The 25,622-nt window shown below is 46.5% G+C and overlaps 1 protein-coding gene across 1 annotated transcript in view; it reads right to left on the bottom strand.

Annotated features, from left to right (window-relative positions):
- Positions 1–23,414, bottom strand: part of LOC142563264 (uncharacterized) — a 76,895-nt gene extending 53,481 nt beyond the window's left edge. Inside the window, exons 1-3 of the mRNA XM_075673817.1 lie at positions 23,170–23,414; positions 8,893–8,951; positions 1,651–1,692 (exon numbers count right to left, since the gene is read on the bottom strand). Coding sequence (XP_075529932.1) covers positions 1,651–1,692; positions 8,893–8,938 — 88 coding nt within the window. The 5' untranslated portion in view covers positions 8,939–8,951; positions 23,170–23,414. The remainder of the gene's footprint in view (positions 1–1,650; positions 1,693–8,892; positions 8,952–23,169) is intronic.
- Positions 23,415–25,622: the final 2,208 nt, after the last annotated feature.

The raw sequence follows: 25,622 nt of genomic DNA, 5'->3' as shown, positions 1-25,622 counted from the left end.
CGGCATCCATACAGCGACTAATTTCTTTTTGGTAAACGCCTTCACATGTCAAAGCCCTACGACGCCACGCTGTCCAACTTTTGGAGCATCCATTATGTCTCGCAACCATGTTCAACCCACTATATGAGAGCATTAAAGAACATTTATCCTCACACCTTCGTGTTACTTTTGTAAGTGAGTGATCCCTGTGTGCAATGAGCACGCCTTGCAGATAATGAACCAACCATTATTGCGCCGGGTAGGTTAGAACATTTTCCTTTGACTCGCCCTAGGGCATTACACATACGAAGATACAATGGAATATAAAAAGGCGAAGACACAGCTTGATAAAGGGCAAGAAAGAGTCCCTGGAAACAAAGTTCGCTGAACAACACTTCGCAAGAAAATATTTAAATATGCCTACAGTTATCCAATAAAGCTGTGTATTTAAGAAAAGGTCACTGTATATAGTGCGCCAAACAAGGCCCATAAACATGTTGCGCAATCACAGATTCACAGGTCACAGAACACTAAGGCCCGCGTCCCCTCCGTCCGCTCCCCCTGCTGTATCGCGTGCGACGAAGGCACGCGGGTAGCGAGAACAAGAAAATCGAAGAGGCTCAATTTGCCCTCGCGAACAAAAGTCGAAGTAGAAAAATAAATAAAAACGTAGTTATATTTCCTGTCTTTAATGCCTTGACATGGATGCTTTGGCGCCGGTGACAAAAATGTTGAAGTACGTTTCTGTGCCATGACGGGCAGAAATGAACCACCACAACGCTTCTTCTCAAGGGACATCGTTGCGTGCTTTGTCAACTTGTCTGACACTGTGTTCAATTCGCTTGTCTCGCGGCATGGTCGGACGTACGACTTTAGAAAAGTCAATTCGCCTTTGGCGTCACATGTTTATAACAACATTAAAGCCACAAAGTTCCGGCATTGAACATCTAAAGCGCAAATTTGGAAATATCAATGCAACTTTCACATCAAAAGTTTATGAGAACTTTATACCCATAACGTTTCGGAATTCAAATCCGGGCGCTTCGTAGATTCCGCGGGCACCGCGAGAGGCTGCGACGAGCGCGCTCGCAATTAAACACCCTTGAAACTGTGTGCTCAGATGGAGCTTCTTGCGTCTGGCGACTACCGGTGCACGGACTTTGCCGCAAAATCCGGTCCAAGTTCGCAATGTTTGCGCTGAAATGTCATTTCGAGTGTGAGGAAGACATTCTAGAAAAAATCCAGAATGATTTCCAGCGCCGGGGGTTGCTTTTGGTCGGCGGTGCATCACAGCATTAAGAAATTTCCAGGGGGGGAGGCTAAAGCCACATAAGCCCCCCCCCCCCTTTGGCTACGCCCCTGACCGAGTGAAACCCATACAGGATTCTCAGAAAGGAAGCTTCTCAATTTTGAAAAAAAAAATATTTGTCTTTCGTCATATCACAGCCGGCTTTTTAATAAACCAGTATAAGTTTCCTCTGTAGCTGCGAGTGAAATTCGTCTGCGTGGCTATTTTCTATTTGCTTATTTATCCCGTGGCTTCCGGCACTCCGCAGAACTGGTTTGCCAAAGAAAAATAATGCGTTAGTGTAATATTTATTTTCGTTGTCTTAAAACGCACGAAGAATAGTTTATTTCTCTAATCAATATAGCATGTCGTGGAGAACTCACCATCTTTGCTTGGTCCTGCTTTGTGTGATGCCTGGCAAAGTGCTGGAAGAAAATTCCATTTGCATCAGCGGTAAATTTGTCAGAGATCAGCTCATAGAAATGGAAAGGGGCATACGGTTTCCAACGAAATACGCCATGGTCATTTCACCTTCTTTGCGACTCTCGTCGCTACTAATTAGGCGATCTCGTCAGTCACACCTGCAGCGCTACATGTGCTTGGAGCTGTGGAGAAAGTTAGGCCCGTGATGAAGTTTGTTCGTGGTTATACGTTATAGAAGTTGATTCTATTTACTTTATATTATTTTCAAATCCTCACGATTGAAGCATACACACGTGGTTCTATGGATACACGTATTCAAGCTGGGGTGTTTCGATGCGTTTTACTTTTCGCACAACTACTCCGATGTGGTCAATCGGACCACACATTTTGTATTCTTTTAGCTTTCTTTAATGTGAAGCCTTCATTTCAAAGCCTTTCTTTTTAGGCCTTTATCTGTATTTGTTTAGGTTGCTCTGCCAATATTAGTAAGAGCGTATCTCTCTGCTTTTCTTTTTGATCTAAACCACTGTAGATTACACGCCGACAACACCACAGCAAGAGTTTTGTTGTCTCTTTCATCCGCATCGCTTTCTTGGATCACTCAATCTTAAATTAAAGATGTTAAATTGCTAGGAAAGCTTTGCTGCTCGTCGTCGCACAACGATAAAGTGCAAGGAGGGCAGTGGCATTCTCAGGTGTGTAAATTTTTAACAGTGTGCGACATCAGTGCACACTGTTAAAATTATTGTCAGCTTTTCCTTTCTTCTACAAAATGTACAATTGTTAGAATATAAGAAGAAAATTGTATAATAAGGTAATATAGTATTATCCGTGAGTAACAAAAACAGATCGCTGATTCTGCCGAACTACCGAAAATCTACACTTTTCTCGTGCGCTCACAATGCATAAGTCGCGCAAAGCATAGTGTTTGAATAAAAGTACTGAAGCAGGTAAGGGCGCAGATTGTTCCTAACCGCTCGAGCAGAAAATCCCATATGGCACGAGCACGCACGCAATAAAACTATGTAAGGTTATATTAACTAATAATTTCTAACTTTACCCTTATGAAGAATGGTCGCAGACCATTTCCCGATGCCGCGTATTCTATCCCTTCTGACTTGAATAACTTAAAAAGAACATGCTTCTGCACTTTATTTACTTCATCTTTCAAAACTAATGCGTCAGTAAACACAACATGCTACAAACGCCGATGTGGGGGAACTCGCAAATAATGACGTCTACATGATGGTTAAATGCTTAGGTTAGAAACAAGTTTAGTGTAGGTGATCTTAGGGTTGGTTGATTGCTCCAATACTTCTTAAGTGTACTGTCATATTTTTAATCTGGCAACGATGTGGCTAAGTACCCTTAGTAACATATTAGTTGTACATTAAGAACGAACACTATGTTAAATCTGGGAAATATGATGTCTGTCTAAAGTTAACAATCGAATACAACAGGAAAATGGATATTCGGACAAGATAACAGCCACTTATCCTCCCTGGAAACTGCTGTTATGATGGTTGATCGATGTTTGTACACAGGTTGAGACACACAACATTTAAAACGAAGTTTAGCAGTTCTGTATTCACAAGTGCAAATCATCGCCATTGAAAGTGTAAAGTTCTTATTTTTCAGTATTTCAATAAATTACATTCCGCAGAATGAAGCAGAGAAGCACTTACGAGGGAGTGAAAGCGTAGCTCCTTCCGAGGGATCTACGGTAAAAATACAGTGCTGACGACATGGCCTCGCAGGAAGAAGACAGGAAAGCGCTCGTAATCTGCTCCTCTTCCTAGTGCGTGTCTTTATCGCTGTTTTCTACGAGGTAAGCACCCACTTCGACTTTCGGTTACGGTAATAATTCGACGATCCCATTCCCTGGTTGTACGTTCTTGAAAGGGCCTTCGTGCATTTTCGGTCCAAAAGATGGACATGCTACTGTTGCATGCTGCTAGAGAAAGCTGTGCAATGGCACTGCACCAATCATAAGATGTGCATCCTTCGGATAATTCGCGAACTTTTGTGCAGCTTTCTGTTTGCGTATCCAACCTCTCTCTCTCCAATCAGTCTCACCTGGTAGTTTATGGCATAGTGGGCAGAAAATCGGATTGCTAAACAGAGGGAGCGAGGACGCTATGCTGTGGAAACTAAACATTGAAAAAAAGATGGGGCAATAGGTATGTGGCACTGGTAATCAGCCGCCGTTCTTTAACAAAGCTAGTCAACGCAAACGTGGGTAACACGAGGCATGCGGAATGTGCCGCTCCTTATTAAAAGCATGGTAAGCGACCCTAATGTTTGACTTAGCTGTCTTTGTGGCAATCCTGCCTAGACGTTGTGGTTCTTTAAATTAAGAGAGCGAACGTTTTTCCCCTGGCACCATATGTGGGCGAGGAGTGAGTGAGGGCGACGAGGAAGAGCAGCGTGCCCCACCTGGTGGGGCATAGCCCCCTAGCGAACGGCACGCGAAGCGCACCCTAAGGGGCTGACGTCAGAGCATGTAACAAGCGCGCGTGCAGCAAGCAAGCGAGCGAGCAGATGAACACCGGGAGAGAAGAGCAAGAAAGGAGGGACAGACGTCACCACCGCTCTGCTAGGAACATGTTGAGTCTGTGCCAGGCAACATTTTTTCGATAATTAGCTAGTTAAATATCATGCAAGTTCTTGTGTATAACGTCATTAGCGGCGTCAGTAATTCCGCTTTCTACTCGCGGGGTTCCGGAAATTTCGCCTATGTCGTGCTTACATAGCGGGTCTCTAACGTCCAAGATTCTGCGCTTTGGTGTGCGGTAATCAGAAACTTCTAATTAATTTGAAATATTGCAAACACTTCGGTAACTCAACTTGTAACTGATGCTGTGATATCATATCTATTATGTTACACATGAAGTTCTTGGTATGTTATCTTTTTTTATTTTTTTCTGATTTACATTTGGAGAGAGGAACCGAAACTGCTGCGCAAGAAACAGGAGCTTCATTCGCTCCTCCTGCTACGAATAAAAAAGGGTATTTGAAATGTCAACAGCGCTGGGCTGAATTCAGTATGGCTCCTATTTATACATATCATGCTGTCGGAATATATACTCTCGCACGGGCCATGCTCGATGGCGCAGGTTGTGTCCTGTGGGACGCGTGTAATGTGAACCCGCATGTATGAACCTCTTCACACATGGCGCGTTTCAGTGATGAGAATACGTTGCGTCGCTACATCATCTCCATATACATTATGCACAATAACGTGTATATGCATCGTGAGATAGGCTCGGAAAGGTGTTTAAAAGGCTGGTAGGCGTGAGTGTAATGCACCCCAACCACGATGGCATGAGTGAGTGAGTGAGTGAATAAACTTTTATTCGGTCCAGCAAAGCGCGATAAAACGCGCACCCGGCTAATCCCACGACGGGACTGACAGATCTAGTCTGCCGGCCCGATCGCGGGCGCGCTGGACGGCCAGGATTTGATCCTCAAAGACAGGACTTCGCAGGAGCGCGTCCCACTCTTCCTTGGTGAACTTCGGGCCCAGCGACCCGCACTCCCAGAGCATATGAGGCAACGTAGCTACCTCACCACAGGCCACGCAAGAACAATTTGGATAAATCTCTGGATATATGCTATTAAGGGACGCCGGATTTGGGTACGAGTTCGTTTGCAGAAGTCTTAGTGTGACCGCCTGCGGCCTGCTTAGCTTGGAGTGAGGCGGGGGGAAAACCCTTTTGTAGATCCGCGTAACCAAAACACTTTCTGGTTTACTGTGTGTACAAATATAGAAATTTAATTGTGTGATTATTGAGGCCCAACTTTAATCACTTAACACTGCCACTTATTTTGCCAGAAACGGACAATTTTTGTCTGGCCAGCAGCTTGCGAAAGCATGATTCAGAAAATCGATTGGCACTTTTATTTTCCTGACTTTGTATTTGCCATTGTTCTGGGATGTTCATTACCAAATCAAATCAAGTGGGCAACGTTCTCTTAGCCACAATACCTTAATTTATTTCGAAATTATGCTTGTATCTTCAATGTGGGCTCAGAGCCGTTCTACCACACCTAAACAAAGGTAAATGTGCTGTTGTAAAAAAATGCTACCTTACACAGGGTGTCTTCTAAATCCCTTACTCATCACTTTCTGCCCATTAACGGCATTATAACCTCTGCAGATCGCGCAAAATCGTAAAGCAAAGCTTTTTTTCCATCCCATCCGGATTTTCCTGACAGTATATGGTGGGGACTCGTGCTGTCTTGCTTATTGCTTCGTCTCGCGGATCGCACACATTTCACTGGAGAAGCTACAAAGCTTCTGAAAGAACCAGAAAGACCTAATCAGCTCATGCAGCTTGGAAGAATAATAGGATCAGGTCTCTCCTTACTGCAATCCTTATTCCGTTCCACAGCTGCTTTTCCTATTTGAACACACAGTAAAAAGTAGTTCCATAAAACAGTTTTTTTTTTGCTTAGATGGGAGACTGGTCAGGAAAAATACTCAATCGCACGCGTGTTAAACACACAAACTACAAGAAGAATTATTTAGTAATGAGAAACAACGCGTCAAGTAAAATTGGCGTTTGCGAAAAGTGCTAGGCGCTTGCAGCGCGCAGTGAGGTAAACATCCTTCACAAGACGATCCCAAATGCACACTACACTGTTTGAACCCCGCCGAATGAAAAGCTTCTGTGATGGTACGGGTGAACCATATATAACAAGTTATGTGCCTTAAAGCGAAAATCCTACGAGTGATTTTTCGAACATTACGCCTTGGAGGTAATCCAAATGCTCGTCCGCCGAAGATGGATGCGAAAACAAACGGGTGGCTGCATGAAAAACGGGGGTTACGGCTCAGATTCTATGCTATCCGTGCGAAATAAACCCACCCAGCCCAACAAACGTCTTGCTAACAATGTTCTCAACGCAACCAACGGCAAAATTATCTCTGCAGGGAAAAAGAAACACCTTGCTGCACGAACGAGGGGCCGCGTGGAAAAGCGCGGTGGGATGGGAGTAACCAGCGGCAGAGGACCGGCGCAGCATTATACATCTTCTTGGAAACGGGATGCGTGGACGTAACCCCGTAGGCATATGATGAGCTGTCTACGTTCCAGGTAAAGTGAAAGCGCAAATTGCTAGGCTCCCTGGCGGTCGGTCAGACACTAACATGCCCGGCAGCGAAACGGCTCGAAAGTCCGCTTTTTAGGTAGGTATGTTTCTGTATGCGTGTACTTCTACCGTGGCAACGTCAACTCTCTCTTCGAGATGATGGCCGCGGTCATCAGGTTCGCAACAGGTGCGCAAGAAGGTGCGCGTGGGTGCCAGTTTTTCTTTCTTTAACGTCACAGACGCTAGAACGAAACGAGCAAATCTCTAGCATTTCATTAGGCGATTCACGGATTCCTCACTTCACATTAACTGTCAGATGTGCACTCGATCTGCTTAAGCTTTTCTTTTGTGTTGTCGGCTCGTGGCTGTATTGTTTAGTCAGGCATGACCGCGGTGGAGTATTTCCTTCGTCGCTACCTGGAGCACGGTTCTTGCTGCTCACATCACGTATATTCACGTCGGCTTCATACTACGTTTTTTGTAATTGTTTTAGCACTGTGACATCGTTTTTACTTCGATCTGAAACGATCAGAATTAACGCCTGTTAAAAATTCAGGCACAGCTGATCTACGAAGACATTGCAAGTGGACGTAAATGCGATTACCATTCGAGCAATAGCGATGCATGGCATGCCAACGATTCATGTATGAAGAGTTTATTGCGGTCGAGCAGATCTCTCGAGCTTTCTCCTTGACTTCCGGCGAATTCCTCTTGCGGCTGAAGTTAGGTGTGAACATACTTAGTTTCACGTGGCTACAGACACCAAGAACGCATATCCATTGGCACTTTTCCAGGAGAACGGATCACATATTAGAGTGCACATCCTTCCAGGTCGGTACACATTCTCTTACGCAACGATCCTCTCACATATCTTTAGGAATAAATAAGTAGATATGCGAAAAGAAAAGTGGTAAGATATTACCACGAACACTTTTCACAGTAACGCTTACCTCGTTGTTCAGTTTCATGATATTGTTTTGCTTCGTCATTACTAGGAACTTTTTTTCGTCCCGAAGCCTACGATTATGCGCTTGACAACATGGTTTTCCATTATTTGGGGTGCGCACTCAGTCAAGCCTTCTCAACTTCATTGGCCGTGCACGAAAGATTGATAACGTAATGAATAATGATTTATTAAATTATTATGAGTTGCACGAGCACATTGTTCCAGCTCTGCGACAGGCAGTAATGCTTGCTTTATGACGGTTGGAATCGTGTGGATGAGTGCATTGATTTAATCCTCCAGTCAAACAGTCAAGGTGCATATGTATGCGGCCATACGACAAGCTCACAATGCAACAACTGTTCGTTTTTGTTTCGCAGCCAGTAGTCTATATCACAACTGCAAACCTGATTCGTATGTTAAACAAAGCCTACAGGTAAATCAGTCACAATGTCACATTACAGTGCAATTGGAACTGACGTAATGGTGCTCTTTCTGTCAAGAGCCAACCTTATAGATGCTGCTATGTTTCCAAAGACGCCGTGCCACTAGCAGGTAAAGTGAAATCTGCTGGTAATTCTTAAAATATAAGTGGTACGTGCGCGTTCAAAGTCCTTCAAAAGATGCTTGTGAGGATTAACAAAGCACACTCTATTGAAAGTGAACACTTTTGTTAAAGAAAGACTCATTTTTCTAACCCCTAACTGTTTTCCCAAAAAGAGTTGCTAAAATTTTAGATATAACGACGCTATTTCCAATTACTTCGTATTCTTCAGTCGCTTTGCGTTTGTTCTATGACGTGCTGAATTTACTTTTGGGTTTCTTACGAAGCATAGCTATTAAAGTAGGGGCAAAGGTAACCACACACACATAAAAATACAGGTAAGAAGAGCACCAAGATTGCCTTCGTCTTTTCTATCTTGCCCTGTATTTGTTCATGCGAAACACTAATGAAATAACGTGATTTAAAGAACGCGTGAGAACTTGTGAACGGATATGATTCCCTTTGATCCAACATCTAATTTTCTGCTCCATCTAATACTTAGAAAATCATTGTTCCTTAGACACTTCTGCTCATTAGAAATCAAAGCATAAGTATGAAACTATAGTGAGTGCTGCCAATTATGAACAAAATGCAAATGGAACGATGATAAATTTTATTTACCAAAGAGGATGTACCAATAACAAAGCTTGGGTAGTAGCCTTCCCATGTTCAAGCGGGTCCTAAAAAGCAACGAACAGTAAGCCGTTGTAATGATCTAGGTTAATAATTTTCCAAGCTGTGCAGCATTCGCGTATAACAAGCAAGGAAGGTAATAAAGTGACGATCCAATCATTGGCCGCGATGACAATCATGTGTGTCACCTATGTGGTCCTACGTAAAATGAATTTACTAAGGTTCTGTATCATGGTTCATTCATTGTAAATGATATATTTAACTATTTGCTTAAACAATAATGATTGCAAATCAGTACACATGAGAGTTAGGCACGGGAATGAAACCAGCATTGAACGGAAAATCCTTGTTGATCAACTTTTAGGCCTACAAAACATGAAGCGCGTTCATTTTGCAACTCACGCAGCTTTTTCTTGGCTATCGGAGACACATACCTTAATACTTTTTTATGCATCCGACCGCAACATCACTGGCAGATTTCTGTCAAAAGAGTTGCGATTAGGAATAGGGTTTGACATCTTTCGTAGGACATTCCTTTCTTTCTAATTTACTTGAAGTGAATTTACTTGCAACAATACTGTTGGATACGAGGAAGAAAAAAGCTGATGGAGCAATCTCAGGGGCCTTGGCATTCCTACACTCAAGTCAGCATAACGGTAGTGGCAACACGAAAAAAAATAATATGGTACGTTTACATTGTTCACAAAGCACATTTCCTTATGCCAGTTATGAGAAATCTTGAAATGCGATATTTAAAAAAAACAGTAAAGTGAAATAAACCATCAGCAAGATTAAGTACAAACGTTCAAGAGTTCATGGTAAAGATGTTATTACCTCTAACACTCTCAGCAGTTCTTTAAATGAAAGTTGTGTGATGTCACAGAGTTGTTTACTAATTGAATTTACTAATGTGGGTAGCAAGAACTGTAGCATCTATTCGGCATAATTTGTACGCGCTACCTAACATTTGTGTTGCACTGCTGTGGGTGCAATTAATAATGGCAAAGTGAGCATTCTACGGTAAGGCAGTTGGGATATTGTTCAATTAAAACACTTCGATAGAGTTACCCTCTTTTAAACCAACTTCCGAAACTACCAGAAAAATAGGGGCTTAACATGTATAGCTACGGCAATTGGTGGCTATTTAAGGAATTAAGCATTCGTACAAAAATAAAAAGGGAGCATGGAATGTAGCTTTACAATTTTTGATAACATCTGTCGTGGTTGTCGTTGACAGATGAGCCGTTCACGTATGTACGATGTATTAATAAATATATAACAAGGTAGACTCAGCGTACGTGACTAAGATGTCGCAAGATTGCAGGGACGTAGTTTGAGCCTATTTTCTGTGATGTTCTTCTTACGCTGAAGACTGCGTTCGATACATGAGCAATTGCTAAAGGGAGCTATGCTCAGTAAAATGCAGTGTACCCGTACATGGCCGATTATATTTCACGAAAACATTTCTTCGGCTGCGTGGATGCGTGATCGACCGATATGTTTCGGTAGCGGAAGGCAAGAACTCCACGGTGTCATAACTGCCCAAATGTGTTGTTTAAGGAGCATTTCTTTCTCTTACGCATATTCTAGCAGCCATTGAGATCTTCCATGGCCGCCTTTTGTATGCGGCGCTTTCCAGCTCCTTGTCTCGTGCCTCGAGCAAGTAACCCGAGGCACAGAAAGCGCAGTTTTTTCCATACTATTTGAAGAGACAGCTTCTTTGTCAGCAGTATTGGAATGGTCCTGCTGTCTAAGTACGGGCCCAACCTGCCTTTCAGGACTGCGATTAGGTTTGCTTCTTTCCAAGCCGACGGAATGTCCGCAATAAAACATGTGGTCTTGAAAGATGACGGCGCTATTATCCTTTATATTTCTCGGTATAAGGTTTTGTTGATGTCATAAAGTATTCTCTCCGTTCGTGGAGCCTATTTAGAATTTGGCATTGTGAGACATTCCGAGACATTCCGAATTTGGCAGTGCAACTTTAGGGATTTCTCGGAAGAAAGGTCCCCTACAGCAACATCAACGTAGTTGTGTAAGGAAGCCCTAGGTTATCGAATTGCAGGAAACCTTCTCGCGTGACATCTCGATTACTAGGTTTCGCTTGGGTGCCGCGCAATCGGGGTAGGGGGAGAGCGCTACGTACTCTCGTTGGCAAGAAACTCACTCATATAAGACATGATCTCAAAAAGGCTGGTAGTAATATTGAGTATGTCATAGTAGATATCATACTTGGTCTGGTCACGGAGGCAGCATATATGTTCATGACTTGGATCATATGACGATGGAAGGCAATGGTGCAAGACTCTGCTCCCCAAGGCCGTAGACCTGGCAGGCTCAATCCCTCTTATTGTCGCAGGGGACTTTAACGCCTCGGTTCAAGCCTGGGGTTATCAATATGATAAAGATAAGGGTAACCACGTCTGGCAGAATGGGTGAGAAGCTTGGTAGTAACCTATATATTTGTGAGACCCAGCTTTCTATCGTGGGTAAAAAAGTGCGAATTCTCGTACACGGACTGGGAGAAAATCCGCAAGCTCCGGGAGGAGATGGTTACCCTCAGATTCATGATTTACCAAAGAACAATGGATGGGTCAGGTACAAGGGGACGTTCGACGTGCAAACTCTAAGGTCTGCACCAACATTCCTACTGAGAAAATGGACAGTAGGTTAACTCACCTGCTAGAGGCCAAACAGTCAATTCTGAACACATCGAAGTGTGAGCGACCTAAGAGTAGGCTCAGATATGTTGAATAAACATATATTAAATTGACAAACGCGTTGTGCAATCTCTAAACAGCAGTGGGACGAGCTTTGCGATTCCGTAAAAGGCCAGATGCGTAATGGTAAAACTTGGCACTTGCTTAAAGGGAAGCTGAAGAGTCTGCGAATTCAATAAGACGCTCATATACGGATGCGGGAACCTTATAAACCATTAAGGTAAAGTTTTTGGGATGGGGGATTTTTCACTTGCGAGCGACGCAATCGTCGGTTAAATTTGCGCTGTAGCTCTGCGCCCCGTCGAGCGCCGCGCGCTGCTGCTGACGCTGACGATGCGAGCGGAGACCGGAAACCGCGGCTTAGTGACGTCAACACTTGTGTTCCGCTCCTTCGCAGTCTCCGCGATAGTGCCTGACCGTTCTTATATCTGCGTGCGTGCCGTCCTAATCTGCTTCGCTCGACCCTACATTGCTTTATTTCTGTGTATATAGGAGTGGTAGTTGACGTCCGCAGCATCAATTGAACTTGTAGGTCGATCATGCCGGCGTTCTGTGCAGCCTACGCTTGCACAAACACCAGCAGGCTCCCACTTAGCTTTCAGCTAAGTAGGAGGCTACTGTGAAGCGAAACAACTTCGAGCGCTCAAGAACAACAGTGTTGCGCTCTAACCACTTCCGTGACGATTACTACCGGAGTTTATCAATAATGCGTGCTTTGCCTTCTCCTAAAAAATAGTGAGCACGCTGAATGGAAGGTGCATATTTATCTCCCACCCTTGACACAGGGTTCATCGGCAAGCGCCGCGAATTTTCTTTTCGCACGTGTGTTGTGAAACAGCCTGCATGCAGCTACCATAACCCAGTGCAAGCGTAAAGTTTGCATGTGTTGGAAAGCCTGCTCACGCCAAGACGCTGCACTCCCCCTTCTCTCGCACACATAAGAAACCGACCATCTCACGTAGCCGTTCCCTTTAAGCACCAGCTTAGCGAGACCACTACTAAGTCTAATCAGAGGCATGTCATTGGTAGCACCATACATGAAGCCGTTCGAATGATCTCTCAGGATTAGTTAATCCGCACGCTTGCTGATCAATATCTTCCAGTCAGGTCAGGGTGGTTTTATGTGCATCTCGATTACTGGGGCCAATTCCTACCTGGATGCGGAGTTTCGCGTTGAGGAAATTCGCTGGGCTCTACATTGACTCAATGGTAGATCCGCACCTCAGTCGGATGGCATCTCGAACAAGATGTTTCAAAATCTAAATGATAAATCAATCGCCTACCTCACAGAGTAAATTAATGTAATTTGGAGGATTGGAAGCGTCCCATTACCTTGGAAGACTGCTCTCGCAGTAATCATCCCCAAACCTGGGAAGACACCTAGCGTTGACAACTTGAGGCCCTTCTCGCTCATATCCAGTGTGGATTAGGAAGCGGAGCTCGCGGTCCTCAAACGGCCTCGCGGTCTAGGAGAATAACGACAGTTGCCCCCGTAGTATAATATTATTCAGAGCAGGCCTATCCAAACAAGATAGTGTGAAACTCATTAAGAATCAAATCATATACAATGGCTCTAACGACACTCTGGCCATTTTTGGACTTGATCTTGAGGAGGCGTTCGACAACGTTCTACATTCACATATCCTTGCCTCGATATTTCGGTTCAGTCTAGGTGAGAAATTTTACAACTATGTTAGATCGTTCCTCTAGGCAGGGAAGGCTACCCTCCGGGTGGCCGATCTCAAATAACAACTGCTGGATCTTGGCGAGAGAGGCACACCAAAGGGCGCAATCATTTCTCCCCCTTTATTCAATATAGCCATGCTCGACCTTAGCACAAAGCATCTCGAGATTGAAGGCATCAAACACACCATGTATGCTGATGATATAAATATATAGTGCACAGGACGCAATGATGGTAAGCTTGAGGGAGGCTTACAGGACGCTATAGACACTATCAAAACCTATCTCGAACCCACCGGTCTATGGTGCTCCCCCTTTAATTCGGAACCCTAATTGTATTGTTCCAAGAAACGTGGTCCAAGCCCCAAGCGGTAGACATCGTTATATACAGAGACAATTACCTATATAAAAGAAACGCTTGCAGCCTACCCAGCGTCGATTCACTCAAGGTTTTTGGCATGATCGTTGAGTCTGAGGGTACAAAGGTCAAGACTGTAGGCAAGCTAATTGTTACAATTGAAAGTGCCGTTTGGTTAGTTCGTAGGGTAGGAAATCGGCATAATGAACTCAAGGAAGAAAATGTTATTCGACTAATGCATGCCTTGGTTCAGGGCCGCTTTACATACGTGCTAGCCATACATCCATAGAAACCGGCAGAGCAGGATAAATTGAATACACAGCTTAGGAAGATTACTAAGCGGGTTCTCGGTTTACCCCTGTACACTTGTTACTGAGCGCATAATGGCGCTTTTTATTCATAATACTCTAGAAGATATTGCAGAGCCCCAGAGCGCACCTAGCTATTTAGCCTCACAACAACGAAGGTAGGGAAATCCATCTTGCAGGTACTCGGATATCAACCCGGCAGAGTAGCGGAGGTGTTCTCTGACGTTTTTTCGTCGATTCGTGAGAACAATACGGTCGTGCCTATACCTAGCAACATGCACCCCGATCATAACCGTGGCAGAAGGGCAAGGGCGGCCAACCTCCTTAGGCAAATACACAGTAATCATCGACAGGTCAGCTTTGTGGATGCTGCTTCTTTTAATGCATGTCGGGCGTTCACCATTGGCAATGTTGATGGTCGGCAAGGAATCACCAATGCTGCTTCTGCACGGACAAGGGACTCGGAAATTGGTGAACGAGTGGCTGTTGCGCTTGCCGTGCTGCATTGCTCATGGGTTGCCATCTATAGTGACTCAAGGTCTGCACTTAGACAATTTGAAAAAGGCACCCTTTCCAAACAGGCCATTAGACTTCTTGGCGGCAAGGTAATCACGCACCACTTCATTTGTTGGTTTCCCGCACATCAGGGTCAGATAAAGGGTGCTCCTCCCAACCTCAAAGAGTCGGCTCAAGGGGTTGCGCGCGAAATTGCCCACCGCGCTACTCCCGAGCAATCGGAAGCAGACTCACCTAATACAAGATTACTAACCACTTTCTTAGCAGTAGAACCTACTTCCTTCTTCATCCGCCGCTCGATAGAGCTAAAGCACTAACGCTCCGTCTACTGTAAACGAATACGTATCCCAATCGGTAGCTCAAACATAGAACAAATCCGTGTACTTACGTGGAGGCTACTTGCCGCAAGTGTCGATAAATAGCCTCGTTAGAGCACATGCTCTGGCGGTGTGCCCAGTTACCCTCTATCATCGATAACAGCTCGGCCAAATGGGAGGCGGTTCTCCGCAGCCCTCTTCTAACTGACCAACTCTGGGCTGTCCAGCAGACCCACGACGCGGCCGAGAAGCTCTGCCTTTCGGTTCCCACGTGGGAGTTGCCCGCTTTGTGAATACTCATGGTCCGCACGTCTTGATTAAAGTTTTATTATACCATACCACTTAGAGAAGGCTGAAGGCCAGTGATGACAGTCAATCCTGTTGAATGGACCATTGTATAGTTCATTCCTTGCGCTTTTTTGTTCTAGGGCAATCGTTGTGCTTCTCGTTGATTCCTCAAGAATGTGTCATAATTCCGGGATGAACAGCAAATATACTCCAATTGTGCGCCTTAATAATTCGCTTCGGCATTCGCTCTTACGAACTGGCGCGCCCTCCATTTCAGAGGACACGCGTTATGGTGGTGGTGAAAAACGGTTAGTGGTCTTTCAATAAATGCTAGGAGGTGTGCTCGGGACGAGCCTGAAGTCTCCACCCTTAAGAAACACTAGGCGAAGTCCCTAGTACGGGCCCCCAGTGGCGGTAGCTGCCGGTTCAGCGCCATCAGGTAGGGTCTTTTAGGCCCGTAGGTTTGAGCAGGCAAGCAGGCCAGCCTCTCAGACCTCTCGGGTCGGTTGAGGTTGCGTTTGTGGTTGGGTGAGGGGGGAAAGCAGGGTTTCAAGGGCAAGACCACATCATGTGGTAGAGTTCCGAGGACTTCTCCGCACACTGCGGACAAGCTACCATAAAGGCTGGATCGAAATGCTTGAGAACCGCCCGGCAAAACATAGTGTTGGTAAAAAGATGGAGCCGCAGGTTCTCCTCCTCCTTTCTGCGGCCTCTACACGCAAACGAGTAGAGTTCGTGGCCAGATTAATAATAGGCTGTAACTTCTGTAAGCGATTAGATTGGTTTGGAGGTGGAGTCCTGAACGGCGGGATCAGAGAAGAAAGGAGCCCAGTGAGAAATCGCGTGTGCTGCAGCGTCCGCTGCCACATGTCCATCCAATTCCTTGTGACGGGTATGGGGGTCCCCAGTTTGGCAGCTAGTTTAAAGGATGTTTGACCACGCATGGAATATGACGCTGTTCGTAGTTCCGACCGGCCCCTCGCAAGTAGGTGATGATAGTTTGAGAGCGAGAATCTTATGCAATCAACGCGATGGCAAATTTTTCCGCATATGTTATGTCCCTAGCGCGAAAGCCGAGGCCGTTAACTGTTTTCACTTTTTGGACCACCGCGGCCGTAAACCGTCGCCCATGGTGGGCGACGTCCACGTAAAATCACCGGGTTTCGAGTCATAATGGCGTGCAAGGGGCCTCCGCGTTATCCAGGTGTCTGCCATGATGGTATGTTTGTGTCATGTTCTGGCGAGGAAGGCACTTGTGCAGACCATAGCGCTATTCTTGTGGCGTACGTACACGCTCTTCTATCCGTCTGAGAGGTTGTAGGTGTAGTCGGGGAAGACACCTTTGCATCTGAGACCCCGTGCTTGTTGCAAACCCGGCGGGCCATGCGACCCATCTGGTGAGACCTTTATCAGCTTCCCTAGTGTTGTGTTAGACTAGCGGTGTTAGTTCATGAAAAGTCCGAGGACTCTAATCTCAGGTTGAGGGATTGGACAACACTTTAGAGAGAGAGAGAGCGAGAAAGAGCAATTTCGGGCATGAATTTGGCCGAGGGGCGGACATGCACGAACTCAGACTTTTAGAGGGAGCATTGGAGGCCGCAAGCGTGAGCATATTGGTCCACTATGGTCGTCGCTTGCTCCTGGTTTACCTGCGTGTCTCCCAAAGAGCCTTGCGTGGCTCAGATGGTGATATCGTCCGCGTAGAGTGCGTGTTCCACCGCGTGGACGGACCTTCAGCTGGGCAGGCCAGTTCTTCATGGCCAGATTCAAAACCGATGTGAGATGACAGCGCCCTGTTGTGCACCTCTGGAACCTAGAGTGCATCGACCGTGTTCGGTATCCCGTATGCGCAAGTATGCGTGTCTCTGTTCGCAATTCTAAGACGTACTGAAAAATTACGCCCGCGGTTGGTTTTCGACAGATCAGTTAACATGATTTCCTGACTGACGTTGACGAATGCTCCCTTAAAGTGCAATGATTAGTATAGCCGATGCACCGCAACACGCCAGAGGCGAACGCCAACCCCGTTCCCGCCACGCGCAGGCTTGGCCGAAAAGGACGTCACCTGGCGCCGAGTGTTCATAGCGAAGCTACAAAGTGGGATTCCTTGTCAGTAAAGGATCCACTATAGCCCGTTTCGGCAGTTACAATATGTTGTGTCGCTGTATTGATCCAATGCTAATGACATTACCGTCGACAGTCAGCGTGGGATAGGTCTGGCCGTTTTTGCCTTGCGTTTTGTCTCCATGAAAATGCCCCCACTGTGGTTGGGGTCAATCCAACCAGCCCGTGCTCAGCAATGGCACCACATAGAAATTAAGCTAACATAGACAGCTACAATCTCTAGATTCTAAGAGAGTTTTTTTTTACCTAAAGGAAAAGTACTGACTTGTCGTGCATCTGAAGACAGGTATATCACTTGCACATCTGCACACAGCTGCATCTTTGGTAGGCAGTCTAGGAATACTAATTTGCAATTGCAAGTGTGAGCGGTGGTTCTCAAAACACGCTAAAAAGGTTCAACGCCCCGAGAAACACCTGCAATGACTAAGAGGCACACGTAATGAGTGCGTCTTGACACGCAGCATTCTTGAAACAAAGCGTGGGCTATGATGTGTGAGGAAATTAGTGCGGTGTGTCTGAATTCGCTCTTGAACTCCACATCACATGTGCATGTCAAAAATACAGACAACAACATCGTCTGAGTCAGCGAATTCATGGTTTTAGGCAACAAGATCATTCTGCAAAGAATAATCTCCTAATGTATTCTCCTTATCTCCTCTTCAATGCTCAACAAGTTTCACCACCGGGGGTCCTTTAACGTCCAACCAGTACTCGGTACCGATGCCTTCTCTCCTTTCGCCGCCATCGAAATTTTGCATCGGCTGACGAAATCTCATCTCGCGACTTGGTGCTTAACAAGGCAATGCCAAAGCCACTTAGACACCACGACTGATGCATAATGCGACCTAAAATGAATGTTACTCAGCCTATTGTAAATTGAAATTTGATAGGAAATGATGGCAGATACATTGCAGTCACACAATAAGCCTATTTTTGGTTTGCAATACGCATGAAAGCTATTCGTGAATAATCGCCCATTTGCTTTTCGGCATAGTAGATTTCAAAGTAGTATCGGTTGAGCCAGTAGCGGTAGCCGTCGTGACCGTGACAGCAGTATTAGTAATATTAATAACAATGCGTTATGCCGCGACTCTGGAAAGGCCGTTGCTTGCAAGAGGCCCTGGACTGTCATTACAGGCCGGTGTGGCGTTCTGCTCACTCAAGAATGCCAATTCAATCGTCACTCTGCGGCGTTCATGCTTGTAGCTTTGATTATTGCATGCGAATATAAAACTTTTCTAAATGCGGCATAGTAAAATGTATCTGAGAGGACAAGCCATGGACTCGGGTTTACGCCACGCCGCTAATGCCCATTATCGGTTTTCTAAAATGTCGCGCATTGCTGTGCTTTAAAACAGCGCGGTATAGGCTTTCGCTCATAGGACCAGCCTATCCTGACATATCACAATACTGACGTGACACGTAGGTTATAATTCGCTAATGCGAAACGGCAAGTACCCCGCCATGGGCAATTTACATAACAGCAAACCGCATATAGATAAGTAGAAATCAACAGGTTTATGATTTGTCAGAAATATTAGTGATCATTAGCGCTACATCGTTTACCTAACACAGTTCTAACCATTTGGGATCTACTAATTAGTGACCTCATTTGGAAGGCTTATAGCATCTACCGCTGACCGAAACAAGATCGTTATTTCTATTTTCGGAGAAGCAACACCTGCTAAGTCAGTCACAGATGTGTGTTGAAGTTTTCTAATGATGTCTATTCAGCGATTTGCGTCAATAAAACAAGGTGACGTGCTAATGACCTCTCAGAGTGGATTGATGCACGCGCCAACGCCTCGCGGCTACCGTAACCTATACGCATTTACGGCCGTTTATTTGCGCAAACTTCGGGAACTTTACTAACTCCACTGTAGTTCGTGAGAGTAGAAGTGTAGCAGTAGCATATTCAAAGAATTCTCCTTTGACTTGAAATATTTAGCGCTTTTTTCAGCAAAATACTAGATTTTAATGGATTTTACTGAAGAAACGCTTCAAATCTAGATGTTAATACTTCGGACAAATTTGCACATGCGCAAAAAATTACATGAGGCGCTCAGAACTGTCAAAGTATGTGAAAGTGGAAGCCTAGTTGGACATTCTGGTGATCTGCTGTTGAACTTTCTGTTGAACTTTAAATTCACACTCAGCTTCTGTGCTCGTCAGCCGCTGACGTAGCTTCTTTGATAAACACTTCGTCCCGACAGCAGCTACGACGAGCGGCATTTCGAGCTGCTCTAGCCTCTTCCTCTGCGGCGTACTTTCTCTGCCCTCCCCACCAGTGACTAAGACCTGGCTCGGCGTCACGCCTAGCGATGTAGAATGAAGCTCTGAGCCCACGCAGCGTCGTAAACAAAGTGCGCGTGCGTGCTGCTGCCGCTTCCACGAAGAAGTACGGCCGCCGTCAATGACCTTTCTCTCCTCCTGCGTCACCTCGACCGCGCCGCGCTGTTTTGAAAGCCATCTGTGACGTGTACGGTCCGCCGGGTGCAAGGTCAACTGACGATCGCGGCTCGGTCACGCGTGCCATAAGTGGAGGAAAGCAGGAAGGCAGCGCGGGTTGGACGAGGGGCCGCTTCGACTCCGCCAAGGGTTGAAGTAAGCATGGTCGCGCGCCGTCGGCCGCGCCGTATCTGGAAAGCGATCTGCGGGTGGCGCACACCTTTGTGCGCCCCGTGTTCTCTCCTCTATTGAGTTGAATAGATAGACCGCACGGTCAATTTGCTGGATGCTGCTGCTGCGGCCACACTTGCTCACAGCAGCGTTTTGACATCGACTGCCCGCGCTCATCGAACGTGATGTGTTGATGTTTGCTTGAGCGCGCTGACACCATGTTTGTTAGTTGAGTTAGTAAGCGAATGTTTCCATGTTTATACGGGCAATATCAATACCATCCTTGCTTCGTATAGCTGTCGACTAATTTGATATTGCAATCGATGCGTCGCGTTTCGGGCGAAGCTGACTTTTTGAATGCCTAAGCATTTCTATGCCTACCCAAACAGCAATTTCTCCATAGCGTAAAAGAAAGAGCGGCTAATACCCCCTTGTGCAATAGGTGATAACTCCCTCAATTTCTGTACCCCCCATCACGATTTTGAAAGAGCTCTAAGAATTTCGCCCTAAAGATGGAAATGAAGAAAGATCGTGAGCCATTCCACTCTATGAAGGTAGTTGACCACAGAAGCTGTGTTGCCCATAGCAAAGCGCTGAAAAAGAATTTGGAACAAATATACGAACACATCTATTGTCTTGATCGCTGGTCATCGCGAGGAAGGGTGCGCCCACACAATTATTCTTACCAGCTGTGGCTCTTTAGTCGCTATGGTATTAGGCTGCTATGCACGAGGTCACGGCATTGAATCCCAATTACGGCGGCCGCATTTCGATGGGGGCGAAATGCAAGCTTAAATATAGGTGCACGTTAAAGAATCCCAAGTGGTCCAAAGTACGAGTCCCCCGCTGCGGCGTGCCTCATAATGATATCGTGGTTTCGGCACGTAAAACCGATAATTATTTTTTACATTTGTTGTTATGCATCCGCATTCAGTCCCGTTATTCATTCGTCAAATACATTCATGTTTTCATTTCGCCATATATAGAGTCAAATAATTTGAGGACCAAATCACCGCACTCAGTGCCACCAGCGCCTTCGCGGAGGGAGGGGCAGTGTAGGCAGGCTATTATGAGTAGCAGCAACGGAGCCGCTGTGTGACAAGACGACGACGGTCGCGAGACCAGTGGCACGAGCCATTGATGATGATGGCAGTTTTTGGTCACATATATTTATTGGCGAACACGAAACTTGCAAGGAACCCTAGCCGCAAACAGCTTCGATGTAAAAAAAAAGAGAGTGGGGACAAAGGCAGAGGTCATCCTTTCCCCGTTTCTTATCATTCCCATTTTTACGCTAAAGTTGTTGTTTGAACTGACCATCCAGCAGCACACTACTGAGAAACATTCAGCGACAGTTACACGAATCTGTAGTAATACTAAGACGGTTGAGGATCTAAAAATGACTATTGGCGAATACTAGCATTCGAAACAAAGGTTATTTTTTACGGATCTTACAGCAACAAGATATAAGACACAGCTCGGTACAGTCCAAATGTTCCCGCCAGCATACGCAAGGATACAGGTATCGTTTCCGCGTTAGCTACATGTGGAAGCGTGCGTTTGTGTTAATAATAATAGCATTTGTTAAGGGAGCCTGTTTCTGCTGCGTTTACTTAGAGTTCGAAAATATTTTCTATAAAAAGGTAAAAAAGGCAGTTGAATGTCATCACTACAAATTATATGCCTATTTTCACCTAGCTTCAATAGTAGCGGTATGAAGTTTCCAGGTACCAGCATCGCCTGTCATCATTATATCTGAAAGTTGAAGGGAATCTACTTAAAAGTCCGCATGCGCATTTCTGACTTTTAAGATAACTATGCAGCCTGAAATTGTTGGCGTAAATATATTAATAATATACACTTCATCACGGACGCGGCACCGCGAAACACAGCTGTCCATCCTATCTCCATGTAACGTAAAGACATGCATAAAATGAAGCTGCCGTCTCATTTCACGCTGCAGCCGATCTTATTCCGATCGGCGCTAGGCGCCAGTCATGATCAGACGCCGTATCTCAGTCGAAGAACACACTAAACCGGTTTTGGTGTTTATCGTTTACAGGAGAGCGGGTTTTAAGAAACGGGCCTGGGGTTTCAGGTGTGTCCATCCATGTGTATACGGTGAGCCCGGCCTGGTGCGTCTGGTGCTACCGTCCTTGCGTGTATGGTTAGCCAGGTTTGGTGTGCTTGGTGTACCCGACCCGGTCCTTTTGGTGTGTTTGACGTTGTTTGGTGTGCTAGACTGGTGCTTTCTGTATCCTGGTATCGTCTCGTTGGGACCACGTTGGTACCTTCTGATGTGTTTGAAAAACTTTAGCATGCGCCAAATATCTATATATCACGAGTTTCATGCTGCAGAACTCACATTTACTATGGTAAACAGTTAGTTGACATTTATTCCCTAGATGACAAGTTGCTTTAATATCAGAGGCGAAGGAGCAGTGCAAATATTCATTTCTTACTGTAAATGAAAATAGTTTTTTCCTTGAAACTATGCGCATATAGTAACCTAAGTGCGCCCAATTTCTCTCCCGCACTCTGTTGCCCTAGCAACTAAGTATTTTTGTTAAGGCAAAATGCTATCTATTCGCTGCGTACTTTTTATTTCGAACTAAATGCTATCTCGGCCTGATGCCCAGAAAGAGAGGATAAACATCGTCTAGTATGCAGGTCTAGTATGCTCACATGCTCTGTTGCGGGTGGGCCCCTCAGTCCAGCTGCCTTAGCTGCCCCTTTCACTCGGTTGACCAGGTTCAGCTGGTCCGTCAAGGAAGAGCTGGACTTTGCTGCCTCCCATTGCCCTGTGCAATGAAACTAGGAAGTCTTGTAGAAGCAACAACCAGTTCACAGCCAGCCGCACCCTCTGATGCTTCCCAAAGACACAGCTCAACCAGAAAGAGGGGCTGCGGTTTTTCCACCTCATTTGCCCAAAATTGCCGTATCGGAGCCTGGCGCTTTTAAAAACTAGCGCAGTTCCACTATCATAATACCAGCTCTTTGTGATCGCCAGCCATGAGGCGACATTGACATGCCTTGCTCCACATCTGGAGCAACCTCGGAGTGATTCACTGCCTTGCTTTGCGCTCGGACCTTGGCTTTGGCCTTAATCGCCGCCTTTTTCTCTAGTACCGTCACTCTTTGGACGAAAAGCGTCACGCTTTCCTGATTTTTTCCACTTATCCTAAGTAGTTCCTCCGACGTCTTTCTTTGCTGCGCCTCTCCCTCAGACGTTTCCGGGTCGCTCTCGTCGTTAGGAAGGGGGCCTTACGCTTTGCTTTAACGAGACCTACGCGGGGTATATGTTCGACTACCTGTGGCGTCGGGTAGCTCACCTCTATTTCATGGACGTTGGGTTTGCCTTGGCGTCTTGGAGTCGGCGTACCTCTTCTCTTACCTTCTTAACTTCCTTAAATAATACATCACCATGCTCTGGCGACGCCGACCGCGTTACCTCCGTGGGTCTCTGTAGCTCCTTCTTCTTCCCTTTGACGCGTTCCGCTAAGGTAGGCTCCTCCTGGATCCTCATGCTGGACACCGACCGACCTTTTGATCTGGGGCCCTGCCCGATTGCACCACGCTTCCGCGCAGCTGACGTGCGAGAGTGGCTTCTTTCGGTGCTGCGCTCCTGCACAGCTGGCGCACGCGAGCGGCTCCTGCCGCCCGCCGTGATGACGTCGGTTCCCAGCTTCAGCTGCTCGGCGCGTCGACGCCGCTGCCGCCGTTATTTTCTGACGATATATACAATTTGAAATTTGTGCCTACACTCTTTCGCCGCTCTGGGGTGCGGGCCACCGCACAACGTGCATTGCGGATCGCACTGGTGATCTTTCGGCGGCGAATGCTTGCCGCAGTTGCGACACCCCTTGCTTCCCGGGTCGGTACGCACGTCAGCCCGGTGTCCCAATCCTCCGCAGCCGTAGCAGACTTCCGCATCGCGTTGGTAGAGCGTGCAGCGAAATATGGTCGCGCCGTATGCCGCGTACTTGGGCACCCTCATTCCCTCGAAAAGCACTATCACAGCTGTAGTATGCATGATCCGCCTGGCCTCCAAATCGCCAGGATTCCGATAATTAACCATTCTCGCTCTGAGTGCAGCCTCGCTCATTTCCACGTTGATTCCTCTTATGACTCCTCTACACGTATTCTCGAATGGCGCCAGGTACGCCACCACACCAGACGTGCCTTCACCGAGCCTGGTTTTCTGCACTCGGGTAGAAGCGTCCGCGTTTTTCTCGTGAGGAGTACACACCCCAAAAATGTTCTGAACTCCATTGGAACACATCGTGTCCTCTTCTATTGCGGCCGGAGCCAAGGATGCTGTCATGGCCAAGGCTTGCTCAAAGCGTATTTTACGGACCTTGTTTACATTCAGGCCGTCGCGCGGTCTGACAATGATGCGAAAAGTGTCCCTCGGCAGTCGAACTAGCCTCGAAGCAGTGGTGACGCGTCGTATCGCCTCGCGTCGAGCGGCGCTGCGGCCTCCGTCCTTCCGTCTGCCACTTGTATTGCTACCGTCTTGACCCGAAGAATACTCTTCCCGGCACCTTATGGTCCGGCGGCCCTACGCCACCATCCATCCCGTGTCGCCCATCCCTCTTCTTGAGTAATATCTTCTCCCTCCTCAACTTCCATCCTGGATTCAAAGATTCAGATGCGCGGGAGTATGCTTATGCCTACGCTCGCGGTGTTTGAAACACTTGCAGACGGCGAAACGTCCGCCAACCGACGAAAATCCTGTATCGGGAGAGTCCTGTTGACGTGCCACGTCGGTTAAGGCATAAATCGCCCGGTTTCTCAGGGAGGGCCACTCGAGAACATTGATGAAAGTTGGAGCCGATGTCAACGCCTCCGCACTAGTGGACTTGTTCTCGCAGAGCCCGGCATCACAAGAAGGGCAATTTTTTTTTCATTTTTTTTCCACCGTTCAAGTCGATGCGAAATATAAAATATACAGACAAAACATGCGCCATACATCTGCAATCTGTGCGAGAGAGAGCATCATTTGTTACAACGCCTCTTTTCTTGCAAGCTGTGCCAGTGACTAGATGCATGTGAGCTCAACTGCCTTTACTGTCGTGCCGCGCAACCATTTCGAAGGATTTGTTTGCAGTGATGAAATCATGCCGTACTCAAGCGAGCAAAAGGCGAACGGGGTCTTAGGCTTCGGAGCGGAACGGGGCAACAAGAGGAAAGCTGCCAAGGCATACCGAAATTGGCAATGTGCGGAAGGCTTAGCGCAAACACAAGAACAAAGTAGTTTGAAGAAGACGCAGCACAGAAAGGGGACCATCAGTGAAAGAGGCTGTAGGAGAAATTTTGGCTTTCACGATGGCAAACTGTCATTCCAGCGTGCATGATGCGAGTGGTGAGGTCGGCATTTCAGTCGTCAGAGTCAGGAGTTCTTAAACCCTGGGCAAGTAAGTTGCTTGATTTATAAAATTTCAATCATTATTTTAATGCCACAGGAGATATATGGACACTCCAGCCGCATTTCTGCCGTCGCTGTTGTCGTGATGCTCCGTGTAAATTCCAAGGATGATGACACCGTCGCAGCGGGTCCTACGCTGCATTGCGAGTGAAAGCTTGCGAGGGCATCTGACGATCGCGGCTCAATCTCGCCCGACTGGCAGGGAGGGAGGCGGGTTCGTTTTCCGTTGTGAGGAACACCCAACTTTTCGACGTACCCGGGGGAGGGTAGAAAGGCCTACGTTCTTTTCTAGCTGAAACAGCTCATGCTGCGGCTGCGCACGGTCGCGCGGCCGTATATTGAGAACGATCTGCGTTG

This window comes from Dermacentor variabilis, chromosome 11 (assembly GCF_050947875.1).
Source record: "Dermacentor variabilis isolate Ectoservices chromosome 11, ASM5094787v1, whole genome shotgun sequence".
Lineage (NCBI taxonomy): Eukaryota > Metazoa > Arthropoda > Arachnida > Ixodida > Ixodidae > Dermacentor > Dermacentor variabilis.
The sequence above is the reverse complement of the archived record's forward strand: the minus strand, read 5'-3'. Positions and strand labels throughout refer to the sequence as shown.